At 41.0% G+C, this 17,858-nt stretch overlaps 1 protein-coding gene and 1 long non-coding RNA gene across 7 annotated transcripts in view; one reads left to right on the forward strand and one right to left on the reverse strand.

Annotated features, from left to right (window-relative positions):
* The window catches only part of LOC127575001 (uncharacterized), a 29,954-nt gene extending 27,733 nt beyond the window's left edge, over window positions 1-2,221 (forward strand). For all 3 annotated transcript variants that reach the window (XR_007956991.1, XR_007956992.1, XR_007956993.1), the window contains exon 4: window positions 1,899-2,221. This is a non-coding gene — a long non-coding RNA (uncharacterized LOC127575001). The remainder of the gene's footprint in view (window positions 1-1,898) is intronic.
* LOC127574979 (protein FAM126B-like) overlaps window positions 1-8,419 on the reverse strand; it is a 31,888-nt gene extending 23,469 nt beyond the window's left edge. The window contains exons 1-3 of one of the 4 annotated variants that reach the window (XM_052024576.1): window positions 8,198-8,419; window positions 802-878; window positions 26-127 (exon numbers count right to left, since the gene is read on the reverse strand). In XM_052024576.1, the coding sequence (XP_051880536.1) occupies window positions 26-127; window positions 802-852 (153 nt within the window). In that variant the 5' untranslated portion in view covers window positions 853-878; window positions 8,198-8,419. Of the gene's footprint in view, window positions 1-25; window positions 128-801; window positions 879-7,959 lie in introns of all 4 variants that reach the window. The other 3 variants (XM_052024567.1, XM_052024565.1, XM_052024556.1) reach the window with 3 other exon arrangements.
* Between the last annotated feature and the right edge of the window lie 9,439 nt (window positions 8,420-17,858).

Here is a 17,858-nt window from a genome sequence, read left to right on the forward strand (position 1 = left end):
ACCCTGGCAGCTGCTGTGGTCTTACCTCATTGTTGGGGTCCTGGATGACCTTGTACAAAGCTGGCACAATAGTATTGTTCTGGTGGAGGGTTGCTGCATAAGTGGATATCTGAGTTTCAGGGAGAGTCTGACAAAAGGCAGAGGGGAAGTGATTATAAATAGATACAGACACACTGAAATAGGTAAAGGTGGACACTGGCACCATTACCATCATAGTAAAGTTTAGCTTTCTTCAGTAGAGGGTTAATGTACAATTACATGTGAAGCTCAGTACTTCCAGACCAAGTCTGAATCTGAACTGCTGTCAATTATCCTCATCTTCCATATAATCACTATTGAGCAAGATGACAGAAAGCATCACTGCTTGCCACTGCTGCAGCCCTTGAATGAAAGATAATGCCAGCACCAAGTAATCTCATGAAACATCAAGATCAATTCAGATGTTATGTCACACTGCCATCATTTCAAGGACAGAACCTCAGAAACCATGTGGTGTACGAAGAGGGCAGAACATCAGGATCAATACAGTAGAGCTGGGAATAGGAAACAAACTATACCACTCAGCAGATTAAGGAAAAGTATGTCACTAATGGAAGCAGGTATCACATTTACTGTGGGCATGGAATAAGAGTTCAGAGTTCATCGGTGAATAAACTCTTATGTAGCTTTGTCCAGTTAACTGCAGCATCAATGCTCGGAACTGTTTGTCCCGATAAAGTGTTTCCAGGACACTAGGGAGAACTTTCCAGTTCTGACAAGTGGTAACAGCAAGAACTTCCAACTGGAATTAAGTAACCTTACCTTGAATTGGGAGAGCCAATCCTCCACAACCCCTCTGTCAGAGCCCAGCATCTTTTTAAATCCTCACTTCCAGTTACCTACAAATCAAGTTAAACTTTAATCATGCATTTTTAGAAAACTTATGCTATGAATAACTTTAAAAATGCTAACATGCACATCCAGTAGCCATATATTTAGGATTACTGGTAACACCACATCTGTGGCACAATATTGTTGGGGCCCTGGATAACCTGGTTTGCAAGAGAGTAAAATGTTGCATGGGCACATTAGGCGGCAAAATGAATGGGGAAAAACATCAGCAGATGGAACATAATGTGGGGAATTGTGAAGCCATTCACACCAGATCTAAGAAGTGACAAGCAGCTAACTGTAAACATTAAAAGCAAAGATGAATGGCACTCAAAACCAAAAGTGACCAAAAAAAGGAAAGGAGAACTCATACAAGGTAAAGTTAGTCAGAAATGTAGGAACATTTAATAAGAGTTTCTATAGATAGACTGTTGGTCCTCTGGAAATAGAGTGTAGGGAATTAATGGAAAATAAGGAGCAGGGAGCCAAATTAAACAGGTATTTTCACAAGATCCTGAGGGGTATTGACATAGGTGCAGAGAGCACATTTCCTCTTGTAGGAGAATCTAGAATCAGGGGTCACAAAAAAAGTCTCCCGAGACATTTTTCTTTTGTTGGGTCACAAGACTCAAAGTCTCTTTTAAAAGAGGGTAGTGGAAGCGGAATCTTCAATATTTCAAAAAAAAATTGAAAATCAAAGTGGTGAAAGCTTACCATGAACAGATAGGAATGTGGAGTTAAAATCAAATCGGCCATTATTTGATCTAATGGCATCAAGGAATCCTAATGACTTATTCTGCTACCAGAACATACATTAATTATGTATTTGCAAAATATTTAAAAGGGGTAATCAAATAAGAATCTTCATCTCAAAAGCTATATTATGTTGGTGGCATTAAAGCTCAGATTAATGTTTCTTGGCTCTCCTGGAAACAGGCATTCAAGCTCACTAAAGATCAATAACAGCTTTTTCAAAAGCTAGAACAAGTTACCTACCTCACTATTCAGCATCTGTTTTTTTTTTGCAGATAATGCTGCATTAGCTAAAGCTCATCTGAGGAACTGCAGATCGTGATGAACAAGTTCACTGATCCACATAACAAATTTGGCATGTCAATTAATGTCAAATAAACAGTTGCAGCAACAACCCAAACAGAATTTACAACAATAATGAAGCTCTGAATGCCATAGATCACTTCTGCTAACTCACTTTAATTCTTACCAACTTATTTAGTTTTGATGGGCAAAAACAAAACAGTAAAAATCTCTGGTCACCTTTGGCAAACTTCAATCAGATATTTGGAAAACAAAAATCAAACTGTTAACTGAATAAAAAAAAATTCTATCAGAATGTGTCTCAATTGTAAAGAAAATTTACTTTTGTTTATTATTGTGAAAACTGAGACATGTACTGCAAGCAGGAACAGCAAAAGAAAAGTGTCCAACATTACACTTTCAGAAATATCTTAGGAGTCACTTGAGGCCATTGAATCATCAGTGAGATCCTTGAGGGACATGATCTATAGCCCGTAAAGGTTATGCTGGATGTACACAGGTTTGCTGGCAGAACATGGGAATCATATGCTTTAACACTTTCTGTCAAAGGCTCAATTAATGGCCAACTCAAAAACCCCCCCCACAATGAAGAGATCGGCTAAAGTTGTAATACAGTGCTGCAGTCAAACAAGATCAAGAAATCCTGATTCAAGAGAACCATGCCGACCACAGCCCTGTGCAAATCCAGGTCTAATCTGGGGCAGTCATTGCAGACAGCCATCAAAAAAAGCCAGGACGAGGTTCATGGGTGGGGGAAAGCCAGGAAGCAGAATGTGTTCTAATTTCCCTCTAAAGTGTATTATTGGAGTAACAGTGAGAGGATTGCTACTTGAGGACTGGGCTCCATTTCCACACTGTTGCTGCTGCCACCATTGTTGCACTTCCTTTCAATCCAAGTTGTCTGTCAGGATGTTGAATAGCTTTATTATTCAGACTCCATTTAAAGTATATTTCTGGCCACCTCACAACAGGAATGATATGGGACGTAGGTGGTGTAATTCTGCTTCTTTCTGAAGTTGTGCCAAGAGTTAAATTACAAGATCAATTTGCAAAGGCATTATGATTATAGAAGACAATAGGTGATCCAATTGAGGAGTTTAAGGAGAGCAAAAAGAAACCATGCAGTTTTAAGAGACAACATTTTTTGATGCTGGTCCAGAGAAAAATTGGAGAGGAGAGGGTGGAAGAGATATGGGAGAGGATTTAACCAGACAGCTGAACTGAGAAATCAAGTTAGGCAGGTTGAGTAAATTTTTAAAAAAAAGTGAGAACTGGGAAAAAAAATTGGGAGTGAGTTTAAGTGAGCAGAAATATTCTGGTGAATGGAGAGCTGTCAAAAAAGTTAGAATTAAGAAAGTTGAAGTGACTTAGAAGACAGCTTGTCCCACATGTCCATACAACATAGGAGACCACTTTGACCCATCGAGTCTATGCCAGCTTACAGAGCATTCTCACTCCCTAACTTGTTTTCCCTGTAACCCATTTTCCCCCCCCATTAACTGCTCTCCTATTCTACCACTCATCTACGCCAGGGAGAGCCACCTACCTACCCATGTCTTGGTAAGTGGAAGCAAACCAGAGCACCCGGAGGAGATCCACAAACACAGGGAGAATGAGCAAACGCCACATAAGAAAGCATCCAAGGTCAGGATTGAACCCAGATCTCTGGAACTATGAGGCAGTGGCTCTGTTAGCGGCACCACTGTGCTATTCCAATATCATAAAAGGAAGAACACAGGGTTGACATGCATTAACTCCCTACTTGAAGTGCAGAACAAGAAAGTGTCAAAAGATGGTCCAAGCTGGAGCATGTTTTGCATTAGTGTTATTCTATACATTACATTGGAAAATACAGTAACTCATTTCTGAACATTCAATTTATGAATTTTTGCCATAGTCCCATTGACTCTAGATACAAATCTTCAACTTATTTTTCACTGTAACAATTAGCACACCACTCTTCATGCACATGAATAGTCTGTACCAAAGTGCCCATAGTGTATTCTGCCCATCCTTTTCAAATTACAAAATTTGACTTAATGTTTACCAGAAATACATCCTTCCTGTCAATGCATATAGTGGACATTGAACTTAGAGTATGCATTAACTAAGATACTGAATAATGAAAAGTAATGATACATTGGCTGATCCTATTTCTGCTTATAGCCAGTCTAAAGTTCAGTTGTGGTTTAGTTGAGTGCCCCGAGTACTAACCAGACAAAGCCAATCTTTGTGGTTATTTATGAACTAATAAACAGCAGAAGGAGTTTTCATGCCAAAAATCCTTCATCAAAACTCTTAGGCCTTTTTTTTAAAAAAGAAAAAAAAAGAGAAAATCAACTGGTTCAGTTTTAATTTGTCAACTCTATTGAATCTCTGCATTACTGGCAAGTCAGCATTGACTGGCAAGACTGCCCTTGAGAAAGGTGGAAGTGAGCTGCATCCTTGAGCCACTGTAGTTCTTCTAGTGAAGGTCCTTCCATGGTGCTATTGGATAGGGTGTTTAAACAGTAACCCAGTTGTTCAATGTAAAAATTGGATTCCCACAAGATAAGCCAGCTGAAATTGGGTGATGTCACTTTGGGGGTGCTGGTTAGCTCAGTCACCCAAGAAGTGTATCTGGAGTGTCAGTACTATTGGACTACTCTCACTCGTCCTCATTTAGAATGAAATACTGCACCACTGGAGAGGCAGTGCTATTTTGGTAAATGTACTTCCACAGTACACTGGCACACAATGTGTTACAAGGCAGTGATTCAGTGAGTTCAAGATAAGCAGGATCACAAGAGCAAGGCTCAAGCTGTTAATTAATGACCTTGATCCTCATGACATAAAATGAACTTGAAATGCGCACATGCCAACTCAGATTCTCTCCACAACACACGAGCCGTGTGCATAGTTTTCACCAGTGGCATGGAGTGCAACTGTGGGAAATTAAAAAATAAATCACCATGCTGTTCAGGTTCAGCTGAAGTGATGTGAATGTTTGCAGACACTCGGCATAGTCTAGGCCATTAGACACACACAGTGGCACATTCAGACTACCTGTAGAAAGTAGAATCTTCCAACTGCCAGACTCTAGAAGGACCACAATAACCATGCCAGAAACCAGCAAATACCAGCAACTGCAAGCATTCCAGATTTTAAAAAACTCATTTCTTCAAATCATGATGTCCAATACAAATTCCTAGCAGAGAAGCTGCACTCCACACACTAGTACTGGCACACATCTTGAAAATAAAAAGAATGTTGCTTATGGAAAATGACTTTTGCATTTCACATGAGCTAAATATACTGGGATGGAGTCCAGCCTATAACACTCTCAAAGATTATAAAAGTACCTCCCAAAACATTATAAAATGGAGATTAAGGCATTTAGTAGTTGTAACATATTGTAGTGAGTCATTCGTAGGGCTTTGGCAGTACATTGCTGTTCACAAAGTGCAGAGGATAAACCAAGCAAAAAGAACTGCTAAATATATAAAATAGAAGTAATGTACTGATCAACCATTTGGATTGGCAGAAGATAATATTGCCAAAGTTTCTCTCATGCTACAGAGTGCAATAGCAAGTCTATTTTAAGGCAGTTTATTCCAGGTTGACATTTGACTTCAGAACTACAGAATGAGGCAACATTCCTACTCCTGGTCACAATCTTGCTGCAAGGCTGTGTCCTACACCAGAAGTAGAACAAGCTCCAAGGTAATACCTCTCACAAGAAAACAGTGCCCTGACATTCAACATTGATGAGTAGTCATTCAGAGGTAGCCCTGGACGTCAAGGCCCAGTAGGTATTAGTCAGTGCCTTCAAGTGAGGGTACAAGTAATGCAAGGATTTTTGTAAAAATCCTTGCATCAGAAGACCATCTTTGATAATGTTTTGCCAATAAATTATGTAAACTATTCATGGAATGAGGAAATCAAACAATAGGAAGTCACCAAACATGCAGAGGAACCATAGTTTCTGCTTTTGTCTCAACCTATGCTGATTCAATGTTACAAAAAAGTTATGAGAAGGAATTCAGTCTAGGATCAGCAGAGCTTGGAAAATTCCGTGTGCCTCAGCAACAAGCGTGAGCTGTACTCAGCATTTTATCTCTTAACAACCATCACAAGATGATGCAGACATACAAGAGTGAAGCCTTCAGCTACCAATCATTACATTTATTCTAGTTTGGTGACCAGACTCCAATATCAGGAAAGAAGGGAAAAAAAAAATTTACACTGATCAGGCAAGGCTGGTGCAGTGAATAAAACACTGCAACACCCAAACACACACCTGACACAAAGACAGAGCAAGCTCATACTGGAGCATGACAAACATTCTTCACAGCCTCCGATCAAATAGCTGGAAGCTGTTCAAGGTGCGTAACTCTCCTGTGGTAGGATGAGAGTTAAGACCATCACTAAAGAAGTCTTTCATGTCAGCTAAATCATCTTAGACCAATAATAGAAAAATAACTATCCTCCCCGTTATTCCTGATGGAATGCAGACTGATCGCTAAATCTCAATTGCAACATGACTCCCTCATTCAAAAAAAAAGGAAGAGGCAGAATGCAGAAACAAGGTGCTATGTAGGAGGCTGGTGCACAAGTTAAAAGCCCATGGAATTGGAGGAAGCATGTTAGCCAGTTTTCAATCCATTCTGTCTCATTGAAAACAGAATTGGAATAAATGGGTCCTTTTCAGAAAAGTAGTTAAAAAGGAATTTTGGTCTTCATTGCAAAGGGATTGGAGTTTTAAAATAGGGAGGTTTTGTTACAATTGCACAAAGTGTTGGTCAGTCCTCAGCTGGAATACTGCATACAGTTTTGGTCTCTTACCTAAAGAAAGATTATATTAACATTGGAGGCAGTCCAAAGATTCACCAGGCCAATTACTCGGATAGGACAGTTTTCCTACCAAAACAACAAAATAGTTTGGGCCTGTATTCCTTGGCGTTTAGAAGAATGACCTTATTCAAAACATACAAGAGCCAAAGGGTTTGACAGGGTAGATGTTGGGATGTTTTCACTAGTGGGAGAGTCTCAAACAAGGGAACAGCTACAAGATCAGGGGCCAGTCATTTAAAACTGAGGTATGTAGAAATTTCTTCTCACAGGGATTAGTAAATCTCTGGAATTCTCTGCCCCAGCAGGTGGTGGAAACTGGATCCTTACATGTATTTAAAGTGGACCTGAATAAATATTTGATAGATCAAAGAATAGAGGGGTATGGAGAAATGGCACAGAAGAGTTGAGGCCAGCATAGATCAACTATGATCATATTAAATGGCAGGGTAGGCTTGAAGGATCTGTTCCTATTTGTGTTCTACCTGAAGCTGTGTTTAAAAAGGTCACAGTTTATTAATTCTTACCTGCAAACCAAAAAGAGAAAGGAGGGAGGAAAAAGAACAGGGAGGAAGACCAAGATAGAGAGGGAGAAGTAAATGGAAATGTCATTGACCATTCATATCTCTGCAAATTTTCACGAATACACAGTGCTTCAAAAGAACAACTAGCCACCTGATGATACCAGTCAACCTGTGAAACTGTACAGTAGCCTAACAATGGGAAATTTATAAAAGATGTCGAAAATGTCAAGGCCACAGCAAATCAGGCGGTTGTTACAGTCTCTCCCAAGACAGTGCAGCCAATGTGTCCAGGTAACCTACGCTATCACTTTACTTCCCCAAATCCTCTAATAATATTAATGAATTATCTTCAGCGTGTAATAAAGAAGTGCAAAAACATCGGAGGTAACCCAGTCAATGCAGTTAAAATGCAATTACAAATACAGCAACGTATGGTCAACACAAGAACAGTACTGCATAGTTCAGCTAACAGGAGAGGACCAGAGGACTCCACTTCAAATAAAACCAGACCTTCCCTGAATAGACACTTGTTTGCCATTCCTCCTCCCCACCCACTCGCCCCCTTCTCCCCACCCTGCCCTTGTACATTAACCCCGTGGCCTAGGCGCAGATCCGATCCTGCTCTCCATTGCCTGTTCCACCTGAGCCCTCTCTTGTTGGGAGGACCCCCGGATCCTACCTGTGCGGCCTGCAGTGGCTACTTCTGCGTCGAGGGGCCCAAGTGCGGAGCAGCCGTGGCCTCAGGCCCGGAGCAGCGGCCCGCTGCCGGCGGCGCGCCGCATTCCGCTGCCTCAATAACATCCAGCAGCCGGCCTCCGGCTTCGCTCCATCCGACAACTTCATTGGACCGTGGCCTTCAGTCACCTCTTTCTATCCATACAGGCGATTGGTTGAAAGGACGAGAATCACATTCTTACCTTGTCGGCTGTAATACAGCTGGCGTCACGTTTTAAACCGTCCGGGTATCCGGATACCATCGGCACACGCCAACTGTTGTGGATCCACAATAATTAAGTTGGATTTTGCTACTCCCCGGAGGCCCCCAAAACGCTAGAGCCCGCTCACTCTTCTAAACTCGAGTGAGAGGCTGCAATGGAGGAAGACCCATCCCAGGATTCCGGGCGAGCCTGCAAGCCCCCGATTAAATCCACAGGACGTGTCAAGTTAATAGGGCGAGCGCCGTCGCGGAGTGCATGCTGGGTACAAACGGCCCCATCAGTGGTGACCGGTTGAGAACGAAGCACGAAAGGTAAACAGAAGATGTGAAGTTCACCGCCCGGCCCTGAGTCAGCTTACCCAAACCTCCAGCGTTCACAGCAATCAAAAAGCAGATGCTGCGATTTTAAATTTAAAAACAGGATAAAACGCTGAAATACTCAGAAGATCAGACAGCATTTTGTGGAGGGAGATGCAAAGTTAACATTATCAGGACGATAATTTTGACCCAGGCGTCAACAACTGAATCTGCTAGAATTAACAGGTCTGGGTTTAGGAAGGAAGGTACGGTGCAGAGGAGCAAGAGGAGTACATCCGAACCGTGCTGCATGAGGGGGTGGCAGAGTGTACAGTTTGTAGAGCCGCTGCCTCACAGTACCAGAGACCCGAGTTCGATCTTGATCCCCGGTGCTGTCAGTGTGGAGTTTGCATGTTCTCCCAATGCCCACTGGTTTTCTCCCACATTCCAAAGACGTGGTGGGGTCAATGGGTTAGTAGGCCGCTGTAAAGTGCCCCTAGTAGAGTGGTAGAATCTGGGGAATGTGGGGAGAATAAAAACATGGGATTAATGTAGGATTAGTGCTGATGGTCAGTGTGGACGTAGTGGGCTGAAGGACTTGTTTCCTTGCTGTATTCCTCCAATACAATAATAAATTTTTGGCAAGACCTAACCCATTGTCTCCATTACATCTGATGCTGAGCGTCTATTTATCAGAGACTTGAATGTATCTGTATGGTGGTGCATTACAGTGGTTCTGTCATGCATTTCCTTCCTCCTGCGTCTGCAAGTCTTGTTGGTGCACAAGGTTGTGAAGAGCGCAGCACATCACCACATTCTGGAGATGCTGGCGGATACGTAGCTCCAGATCTGTCCAAGCACCTGACATGTATCTTCAGCTTGACAAAGACTTGGGAATCACAATAAATGTGCTACATGAAATGTTACTAGGACGATGGGGAAAAGTCTCCTTCCCCCTTCCCCTACTTCTCACTCTCTCCTTCCTTTCCCTCTTCCCCTTCCTTCCTCCTTCTCTCCCACTTCTTCCCTCTCCCTCTCTCTGCCCAAGTTATGAGATTGCAAGAGTTTATTTTAAACCTTCCAATGTAGCTTCTTCTCCTATCACTCTTTGCATCTTTGTTAAGAACCTCTATCCAAGCTATTTGATCAAAGCTTCTCATTATGGGCTGCAAACAATAGTACATTCTTAATAACATCAAGAATGTACAAAATACTTTGAATCTTACAGACTTTCTAAAAAAAAGTTTAAAGTTTGCAGTGGCACTGATTATTCCTTGAGAAGAAATCAAGATTTACATTCATATTTGTAATCTTCCTACTTCAAAATGTCACAAAGTCTATTACTGCCAAAGAACAACTTTAGAAGTACTATAGGAATATAGGAAGTATAGCAACTAAATTGTGCATAGAAGGTTCAAAAGAAAAAGAAATCAATAAAGTGGCTCGATGATCTATTCTCGAAAATGGAGGTAAAAAATTTGCTGTCATAAACTTGAAGACAAGAGGAGGGGGATTCTCCCTGGTTTAATCTGGTCTTTTTCTCACTGCTTATTTTGAGATTTGCTGTGCAAAAATTAACTGCTGTATTTCCTGTATTACACTCCTAAAATTGTTCTTTAGTTGTAAAGGACTTTAGGATGTCTTGAGGTCACAGTGTGCGCTAAATGAATGTAAATCTTGCTTTCTTTTCAATGATCTGATCAGTGCCATGGTAAGATCTAGTCTGTTAAAGGCCACACATTATTCAAGGAGTTGGGAAATAATCAAGATTGGTTGGTTTATTGAAAGATGACAATTACTACTCAATAAATTACAAGCGAGATCAGACAGACAGCTGACGGAGCTTAAATAGGTGACTGGCTACGTCTGTAATTCATTCTGTTCAGCAGTCGCCTCAAGTTAAACTGTACAACAAGCCAAAGCTTGAGGCTGCAGATGTTCCACACCTTCATTCACCACTCACACCTCTTAATGGATGCAAGTCTTCTAAATACACTCTTCCATAAATAGACCAAACTCCTGCATAAGTTGTATTATGCAACCTTGCCTGCAAGTACCTTTGCTTGCAGTCACAAAGTGGGCAGTTCAGCAAGGTCCCTAGGAGGGCTTCTACTCTGACCTCTCCATTGGTCTCTTGTATTATTCCAACAAAGCCCAATGTAGGCTCAATGAACTGCATCTCATTTTCCAGCTTGGCACATCACAGCCCTTGAGATTTAACACTGAATTCAACAAATCCAGAGAACCAAGTTTTCCAAGTTCTATCAGAGCTGGCCAGTTCTGATGAAAGGCCATCAACTTGGAAAGTTACTCAGTTTTTCTTTCTTCACAGTTGCTGTCTGATCTGCAGAGTATTTTCTGCATTCTTTGGTTTTATTTTAGATTTCCAGCACCTGCTTGCTCTTGGTTAAGATCATATTTTCTTTTACAAAATGGAATGGTTGGAATAATATGTAACTGCATAACATGGCTGACACTTTTAATATGTTTATGCAGTTACATATTATTCCAACCATTCCATTTTTGTTACATGCCCTATACTGTAAATTATTTACAGATGTTGACAGCACAATGCAGTATTCCCGTTCTAAATGGATTAACCTAGCAAAGTTATAGATTATCAGATGCTAGCATGACAGAGATATCCTAAAATAATTGTTTGACAGTTTCCTCCATCTCTTTTTCTCCTCCACACTGCAGAGTATTTCACCATTTGAACCTGTATTTTATTGTGTATCATGGGAGTTTAGCACTTGGGAATCACAATCATAAACATGGCAACATTTGTATACTTTTGGATTGAAGAACGGCAAGGCTTGTTTTATCAGGCTGGTGCAAGAACACCAATAGAAACTTATTATTCCACCTGGTTAGTTTTAAAATGCTGATACCAGGAAATTATTTTGCATAAACAATGATGTTGCATTTTACACAATTCTGCAATGTCCCAGCAGTACCAAAGTCTATGAGAATGTGTCAGAATATTGCATGATAATTAGGTACATCTAAAGAACATAAATGGAGAACATTCAGATTAAGAGTTTGATCTATTTTGCAAAAAAACAGAAGCTGCTCATATTTCCTTTTCACTCATAACTCTGGGGGAACATATTTGCATTCGCTGGCTGCTTTGCCTTATTTCATGTTGCTTAAGTCTTCAGCTTCCATGACCCTAAGCAATTTAAATAAACCCTTTCCTTGATTTACCCGGGCAAACGTTTATTCCCACACAGAAGGGAACTCAAGTGCTGAACCAAGCTAGTCATGTGAAAGCTGAAGGGTCAGCCCGCCAACCTGCAGTCTCCTCAAAATGGGCAAACCCAGAACTTGTCAACAGGTCTTGGCTGACCTGCCCCCCTATGACTTAATGACACCTTTCCTTCCGGCCATTTTGTGGACCAGGTAAGCAAAGTGGGCTTCTTGTGAACTCCTCCCCGTCTTAGGCTGCTGACCCTAAAAAACCAGCTCTACCATGTGGACTGAGGGAACCCTCCGCTGGAAAGTTTGCCAGAAGATATACCCTTCCAAGCTTGTGTCAGGTTCTTCTGTACTCTGCCCTTTCTACATAACTTTATCTTGTGCACTTCAGGGCAAAATGATACAGCTAAAATCCTCCACTGCTTAACAGATAAATCACAGCAACCATCATTTCAAATAGCATATTTGAGCCATGATAAAGTTAGAATTTAGTCACAGTAGGCTAAGTTCTTTCTTACAATTCTCTCTTACTGACTTCCCAAACCAACCCCTCGGTACCTTGCTGCAGCTCAGTTATTTGCTTGATTCTTTAATATCTTAAGTAAGTGCCTCAAACAGTGTATGCAGACAAAACAAGGTAAAAGAAAGTCACTGTTTAAAAATAAGGGGTTTGCCAACTCAGGTGAATATTTTTCTCTCAGAAGGTTGCCTTTGAAGCTCCCTTTCTCAAAGGGTGGTGGAACCAGATTCACTGAATGTTATTAAGGCAGGGGTAGTTAGATTCGTGGTTACGGAGGGAATGAAATGTTACTTCAGTTACACAGGAAACTGATTACAATCAGATCAGCCATGATGTTATTACAGTGGCGCAGTGGGTGGTGCTGCTGCTTCATCCCTCCAGCAACCTGCATTCAGTTCTGCTGCTGACTGTGTGGAGTTTGCACATTTGCCCTGTGAACACCTGTGTTCCCTCTGGGCGTTCCGGTTTCCCCCCACGTCCCAGCTGTGCTGGTAGGTTGGCAATTGTAAGTTATCCCTGGGTGGGTGGGTATGAGAATCAAAGGGCATGTGAGAGAGAATTGGTTATTGGGAAATAAGTGGTGATGGTGGTGTGGGGGGTGGGGGGGAGGGATTGAAGATTGATGGGATTGTTTTGAGAGCTGGCATAGAATCGATTGGTTGAATGGCCTTGTCTATTCTAGGAAATATATGAAATATAAATGGTGGAGTAGGCTTATGTGGTCAAGTGGCCAATTTCTGCCCCAATTTGTATGTATCGTAATGCCACTTTTAAAATATGCATATACAAGATTCATCAACCTTTTATAAAGTTGTATCCATTCCAGGAACAATTATTGCAAACCTCTTGTTCTCCGATGTTCTTCAGGGAGGGAAGTCTGCAATCATTAACCAGTATGTGTGACTTTAGATCCACAGCAAATTTGTTGACTCATTGTGGTCCAGCAGGAGTTGTCTCCTGAGTGCCTCCTGGTGTTCTGTTGTGCAGTAAATGTGTATGCATAGCAATTAATCATATTTGCACACTCAAAGCAGTTTCCCAGTATAATGTGACACAACATTAAATATAAACTGTTCTTTGGCTTTAAGGTGCTCTTGCCAAAAAGATAAAGAATGAGTTGGGCTGAAGGGCCTGCTTCCATTCTGTATGACTATTCTGTAGAAGGATTTTTGCATCGCCCTCTATTTTTTAGTGGCTCAGCTAGTGATCAAACTTACAAATATCAATCTTTAGACATGGTCATAGATAAGTACACAAAGTTCTCCAAGAGACAATAATTAATCAAATGTTCTTAATTATACTTTTCCCGACTTAAACTAGGATATCTTTATGGATGGTCTTGTGTATCTTTCAGTCACCTAGCATCATGATGCCAGATGTCAACCAATAGTACAATTTTATATTTGGAATATACAATGGAAATTATTCTTTCGCTTTGTTCAGAAGCCCTGAAAAAAACTTTCCTGTCTCATGTATTATTAATGGTAGAAAACTCAGGTTAAACATTTCCATTTGGCCCCTTTTCATTATTTATCAAATATTGTGCCAAAACGAGAGGATAAATTTGGGAATAATACATTATTTCTGAAAGATACCCATTTTAGATTTAGATTGTCAAACACAATGTTCAATTTTTATTTCCCCAATTAAAACTTTATTCTTTGGTGGCAAAACCCTGGGGTGCACTTTTTAAGAGTAGGATTTGATCATTCTCTTAGACCTGAGGTAAATTTCTCCTTGTGTCTTGAAAAGTAAAAAACGTCCTTGAACAGGTTTTGTCCAGACTTCTGATAAGTGAAATGTTAACTCTAACTCATCACTATGCTGTGCCATTCAATGTCTGAAACAATGTTCTTAAATTCTTAAAAATGCTGGACTTCTGGCTCTGCATCATGTGGTTCTAGAAATGTATTCAAAAAAATCTGCTTAAAACCACAAGGGATTAATTTATCTGCAGGGAGATATAAATTCTATGTTAAGTACTGAAACACACACATTTTCCCTCAAATCAAAAAAATAGTCGAAACAAAATCACTTCAAATGTCCAGAAAGGCTAATTTGAATCATTCAATAGTTGGAAAGTTTAAAACTACAGATGTTAGATTAATGATAGTCTCTTGTCTATTGCCGACTTTCAGAAATCTTACAAATTTACACAAGACCTTTGCAGAAATCAGGTACTTACAATTTTTTTCTGACTTTGTTTGTGATCAATATTTTATCGACTAAACGCAATAAGAAATAAAGGAAAGAGGGGGGAAAAGGAGAAAGAAAAGCTCAGTAAGTGACATCATCATCAAAGATACCCACCATCTGGGCCATTACCATCTTTTCGCAGCTACCATTGGGCAGGAGGTACAGAAGCCTGAAGTCCCACACCACCAGCTTCAAGAACAGCCACTTCCCTTCAACCATTTGGTTCTTGAACCAACCAGCAAAACCCTAATCACTACAGTTTAGCAACACTATGACCACTTTGCACTAAAATGGACTTTGTTTTTTTGTTCTGGTTGTCTTCTTTCCTGTAAAAATTGTGTATAATCTATGTTTAATTCATGTTTTTCTTGTGAATGCTGCTTATATGATGCTATGTGCCTGTGATACTGCTGCAAATAAGTTTTTCATTGCACCTGTGCGTATTTGTGCATATGACAATAAACTCAACTTTGACTTCATGTTCTTACTTCCAGTGCCTTTAAGTTTCTTCAAGCCTAGTAGCCATAAAAATATCAAATATAACCAAAGAATATCAATTGTCACTTCAATAAAACTTCTGGCATTTTGTGCTAGAGGTAAAAAGAAGAGGGCAGAGCTTCACACTGCTTGGTATTGGTATTGTATTGGTTTATTATTGTCACTTGTACCAAGGTACAGTGAAAAGCTTGTCTTACAAACCGATCGTACAGGTCAATTCATCACACAGTACAGTTACATTGAGTTAATACAGAGTGCATTGATGTAGTACAGGTAAAAACAATAACAGTACAAAGTGTCACAGTTACAGCGGAAGTGCAGTGCAATAAGGTGCAAGGTCACAACAAGGTAGATCAAGAGGTCATAGTCCATCTCATTGTATAAGGGAACTGTTCAATAGTCTTATCACAGCGGGGTAGAAGCTGTCCTTAAGTCTGGTGGTATGTGCACTCAGGCTCCTGTATTTTCTACCCCATGGAAGAGGAGAGAAGAGAGAATGTCCCGGGTGGGTGGGGTCTTTGATTATGTTGGCTGCTACACCAAGACAATGAGAGGTAAAGACAGAGTCCAAGGAGGGGAGGCTGGTGTCTGTGATGCGCTGGGCTGTGTCCGCAACTCTGCAGCTTCTTGCGGTCTTGGGCAGAGCAGTTGCTGTACCAAGCCGTGGTACATCCAGATAGGATGCTTTCTATGGTGCATCGGTAAAAGTTGGTGAGAGTCAAAGGGGACAAACCGAACTTCTTTAGCCTTCTGAGGAAGTAGAGGCACTGGTGAGCTTTCTTGGCCGTGGCATCTACGTGATTTGACCAGGACAGGCTGTTGGTGATGTTCACTCCCAGGAACTTGAAGCTGTCAACCCTCTTGACCTCAGCACCATTGATGTAGACAGGTGCATGTACACCGCCCCCTTTCCTGAAGTCAATGACCAGCTCTTTAGTTTTGTTGACATTGAGGGAAAGGTTGTTGTCATGACACCATGCCACTAAGCTCTCTATCTCCTTCCTGTACTCTGACTCATCGCTGTTTGAGATATGGTCTACAACAGTGGTATCATCTGCAAACTTGTAGATGGAGTTAGAGCAGAATCTGGCCACACAGTTGTGAGCGTATAGGGAGTAGAGTAGAGGGCTGAGGAAGCAGCCTTGTGGGGCACCAGTGTTGAGAATAATAGTGCCGGAGGTATTGCTGCCTATCCTCACTGATTGCGGTCTGTTTGTTAGAAAGTCAAGGATCCAGTTACAGAGGGAGGTGTTGAGCCCTAGGTCTTGGAGTTTGGTGACAAGCTTGCTTGGAATTATTGCTTGAGGACTCTGCAACCTTACACAGGCTATGAAGATTCTTTGTCCTTATGTCCTGTAACTTACAACTTTGGAAAGAAATGGAGCCTTTCTCTTATTCCTTTCAGCTTGTCACAGAATTTAAAACCAATGAAAATGTGACATTTTCATATTCTTAAAATTTGGAAACATTAATCCATGGAATGAGGAACAAATAATTTTGCTGTTTTACAAAGAGGACCGAGCTCATAAGACATTCTCACATTTCAAATCACTTCAAAATCAAAATGATTCAACTATTTTTAAAACAAACACACACATAAACAGAACTTAATACGTCCAGAAGACACTAAAATATGTATTTGCAAATTAAGAAATGCCTGGGCAAACAACCAAATGTGCTTTCATATAATGTGGAATTCCAAAAACTCCATTCACTCAGTATTTTTCCACTTATTAATGAAAGAAAATTGTTATGGATGTTTGAAATCAATCATCCCAGTCTCAGACCTGCTCTTGTAGCCACTTTATTGATGTTTCCAGTCCAGCTGAGTTTTTTAGTCAATAGTGATCGAAGGGTGGGGGGGGGGGGGGGGGGGGGGGGGGGGGTGCTCAGCCATCGGAATGCCCACTGAATGCCAAACTAAGTGATTAGATGCTCTCATGCTGGAGAAGTCGGCACAGGTGGCATGAATTTTACTAGCCACATCAGCCCGTGTCTCACCTTGTGCAAGGTCTGATTCCAGTCGTACATTTTCCTCTTGGGCAGTTTCACTTCCACTCCAACTTTGTGGATTCTGAGGTAGCCCCATAAAGCCGATAAATAAACCATGGACCAGTTCCACAGATGGGGCTGGAGTGCTGATGGGGTGGTTTGAGGTGGTGTGCTCCTTTTGCTGTGGTACAAGGGCTTCCACATACACCCGAAGCATGAATTTTAGCTAGTTTGGCTAAATGTGACATCAAAGTTTCCTGCTAAAATTGAAGTTAATGGGATTCAATAGAAAATAGTCCAATGACTGGAATCAGACCTTGCACAAGATGAGGCACGGGTTGATATGGCTAATAAAATCCATGCCACCTGTGCCAGACTTCTCTAGCATGAGAGCATCTATGTAAAAATGTAGGTCTATGTTTGGGGATGAACCTGTGTACTAATGTTAGTTTCTGTGCTTGGTTTGATCTGTGTTCTAAGGCTAATTTTTTGTGCAGAGTTTAGTCTGAGCACTAGGCTTAATTTGACAGTCTTTTGGATTTAGTTTACACCCTCTCTGTGTTGGGGTTTGCTTACTTGCTGAGATTTTTTCTATGGAGTTACCTTGTAAAAGGGGTTGTGTTGTATGATGCACGTAGTTTATATGTTGTAGTTTTTGCCTGTTCCGTTCGTCTGCTGGGTTAGTTTACCTGTTCTATTAGTTTGTGTGCAGAGATGAATTTAAATGTGTGCTGGTGTTACTTCGAGCACTGGGATTAATTTGCTTGTATACCGGGGTTAGTTTGGTTGCTGATGTTTGTTTAGCACGAGATTTAATTTGCCTGTGAGCTGGGATTAGGTTGGGAACTGAGATTAGTTTTGCACTAGATTTAATTTGACTGTGTGTTGGGGTTAGTTTAGTTTCTCTGTTTAAATTCTGTGTCAGCATCAGTTTGCCTGT

The sequence above is a fragment of the Pristis pectinata genome, chromosome 1 (genome assembly GCF_009764475.1).
Source record: "Pristis pectinata isolate sPriPec2 chromosome 1, sPriPec2.1.pri, whole genome shotgun sequence".
Classification (NCBI taxonomy): domain Eukaryota; kingdom Metazoa; phylum Chordata; class Chondrichthyes; order Rhinopristiformes; family Pristidae; genus Pristis; species Pristis pectinata.